This window comes from Gadus morhua, chromosome 6 (genome assembly GCF_902167405.1).
Source record: "Gadus morhua chromosome 6, gadMor3.0, whole genome shotgun sequence".
Lineage (NCBI taxonomy): Eukaryota > Metazoa > Chordata > Actinopteri > Gadiformes > Gadidae > Gadus > Gadus morhua.
This window is the reverse complement of record NC_044053.1, coordinates 11113200-11115699: the sequence shown is the minus strand read 5'-3', so window position 1 is coordinate 11115699 and position 2500 is coordinate 11113200. Positions and strand designations below refer to the sequence as shown.

General features: G+C 40.3%; 1 protein-coding gene and 3 non-coding genes across 6 annotated transcripts in view; 1 reads left to right on the top strand and 3 right to left on the bottom strand.

Annotated features, from left to right (window-relative positions):
- The window catches only part of LOC115546032 (junction-mediating and -regulatory protein), a 17570-nt gene that overhangs the window by 6834 nt on the left and 8236 nt on the right, over positions 1-2500 (top strand). For all 3 annotated transcript variants that reach the window (XM_030359632.1, XM_030359631.1, XM_030359633.1), the window contains exon 3: positions 955-1105. In XM_030359632.1, the coding sequence (XP_030215492.1) occupies positions 955-1105 (151 nt within the window). The remainder of the gene's footprint in view (positions 1-954; positions 1106-2500) is intronic.
- trnaq-cug (transfer RNA glutamine (anticodon CUG)) lies at positions 1245-1316 on the bottom strand. Its single transcript has one exon. It is a non-coding gene; the product is annotated as a tRNA-Gln (tRNA).
- On the bottom strand, positions 1447-1518 carry trnaq-cug (transfer RNA glutamine (anticodon CUG)). Its single transcript has one exon. It is a non-coding gene; the product is annotated as a tRNA-Gln (tRNA).
- trnaq-cug (transfer RNA glutamine (anticodon CUG)) overlaps positions 2450-2500 on the bottom strand; it is a 72-nt gene continuing 21 nt past the window's right edge. Inside the window, exon 1 of the tRNA in view lies at positions 2450-2500. This exon is cut by the window's right edge and continues 21 nt beyond it. This is a non-coding gene — a tRNA (tRNA-Gln).

Here is a 2500-nt window from a genome sequence, read left to right as displayed (position 1 = left end):
TGTTTTGATTGGTTGAAGTGCATATGTACTAGGAAAATAAAAAAAGAAATATTCAAACTTAGGTTAAAAACAATGTTTTTAAGAACACACAGTTGGGGATTTCTCCTGTTTTATTTGGCCAACAAAATAAGGAGGTTCTTGGATTCAACCCAAAAGCAGTCAGTGAACTGAGTTAGCCTTTTCACAAGGTCACATCAGAGCGATGTTAAACCTTTGCTTCTTACTTCGTCCGATTAAATAGCTTACAACACATTTCTGGGGTCCTGAGTTGCACTTACACAACAACATTAACCATTATCTCCTCTAGGTCAAAGCACTACTCATGTTTTAGTAACTTATTAGGTTGTAAAGGATGCAGATTGTTTAGTTTATTCCTACAGATACTGAAGTGTATGAAGTGAACGTGTTGGATCGTGGCTCCCTCTTCTGGCATGCGTGTTGAACCAACAGGTTTTCCCTATACAATCCTTACTAAAAGCCATTCTAACACCTATTTTTAAATAATGCCTATAATGTGGAATGTAATCTATAATGTGTTGTAAAATAACGCACCCTTCACGTTAGTCATATATTTGGGGATAGCACACACAAATGCACTCGATATGTAAAGGGCTTTGGGTGTCATGAAAAGCGCTATGAAAACCCAATGAATTGTTCATTATTATTATGAACGACCTGAGTTGTGAGTGTTTTTGTTATTATTAAACTCTGCTAGTGAAGTGTAGAATCTTTGAGGCACAAGACATTCAATGTGTGTGTTGTGTCTTGATGTGTACATTTCTGTGCCATTTACTGTGTGGCATTGTCTCTATTGCAAGATCGCATATGTTTGTGTGAATGTGTCAGTAGAGGTGGCCTTATACAATATAATGTAATTGTGTGTGCGTGTGCGTGTGCTTGTGTTTGTGCGTGTGTTTGTGTTTGTGTTTCTGTTTGTATTTGTGTGTCTTACAGATTTCCATGGAGAATGATTACCTTGGCCCACGGCGGGTCGAAGCTCTTAAGAAGGAGGATTCCGATTGGCAGAAAAAGGCTCAGGAGGCGGTACTTAACATCCAGGAGTTCACAGTGAAATACTTTGAGATCACGGCCAGAGCTCAGAAGGGTATGATGTCTTCTGTCACCATTATTAATCTATACATTTGTTGAATGAATTAGGTTCATTAGATTTCGACCCTTTATTTTCCTTTTGTTGACATAATATTCTGCCATAATGGTGGCGAGAGATGTGGAGCGAAAAATTCAGGTTCTACCGAGATTTGAACTCGGATCGCAGGATTCAGAGTCCTGAGTGCTAACCATTACACCATAGAACCTGTCGATTGAGGAATGGACGGGGGTGTATATATACTATTGTCAGCATCAGTAGCCATCAGTGGTTGATCAATTCTTGCTGACATTATATTCTGCCATAATGGAGGCGACAATTCTGTAGAGAAAAGAATCAGGTTCCACCGAGATTTGAACTCGGATCGCAGGATTCAGAGTCCTGAGTGCTAACCATTACACCATGGAACCTGTTTTTTCTCACTTCAACCGAGGATTGACTGACAATGTTCATGCTCTCAAGTCTCACGCATTTCAACCCGTTCACACGCTACAGTTTGTATTTCTCACGAACAGAAATGACCAGGAAAACGCCGCAATTTTTTTTATAACAGTGGAACAGGTAGGAATCAAGTGGGTTCCCCGTACAGTACTTGACCAGACGTCCTATTTTTTCCCCGGACATGTCCTATTTTTGAGACCTAAAAATGTGTCCGGGTGGAATTTCAAAATAGTCTGTTATTTTATTAGAGCTCACATCGAATTTGCGTTGCTCTCAGGTTGCGTTTCTCTTTCTGGGTCGTTCACAAACTAGTCATACTACGCCCTCCCCTACTCAGTTATATTCGCTTGGCATTGGTGGAAGTGAGTAGGGGGAGTGGTGAAGTAGAGCCTTCGGATTGCACGGTCTGCCTGTAGTTTTACCGTCATTGGTCGACAGCCTTCTCTCTTGAAACATTTAATTGGTAAATTCAGTCCTCGGAAATATGGCCAACATGAGGCAGACTGAAACGTATCCTGGCAAAAACTTATTTTAATTTTTTACCATTATTGTTTTATAGGGACAACTTTAACACATTTATCTTACTGGGGATTGATAAAGTTGTATCTATTGAACAGTAAGAAACACTTGGGTCTGAAAAAAAGAACCACACTTTGCTTTGCACACTTTACCACAGCATTAGCCTACTGAATGCCACAGACATATTTTAAGCATTGGACAGAATGCCACATGAATATATAATTACGAGCCACACCTGACAGCACCACTCGGTGGAAACACGCCATTCAAGTCTAGCGGGGGGTTGACAATGTGCTTGTGATAACATCAGTAGCTATCATTAGTTAGTCTATTCATGTTTATATTATTCCACAATGGACTAGTACTGTAGGGAAAAGTTTCAGGTTCCACCGAGATTTGAACTCGGATCGCAGGATTCAGAGTCCTGAGTGC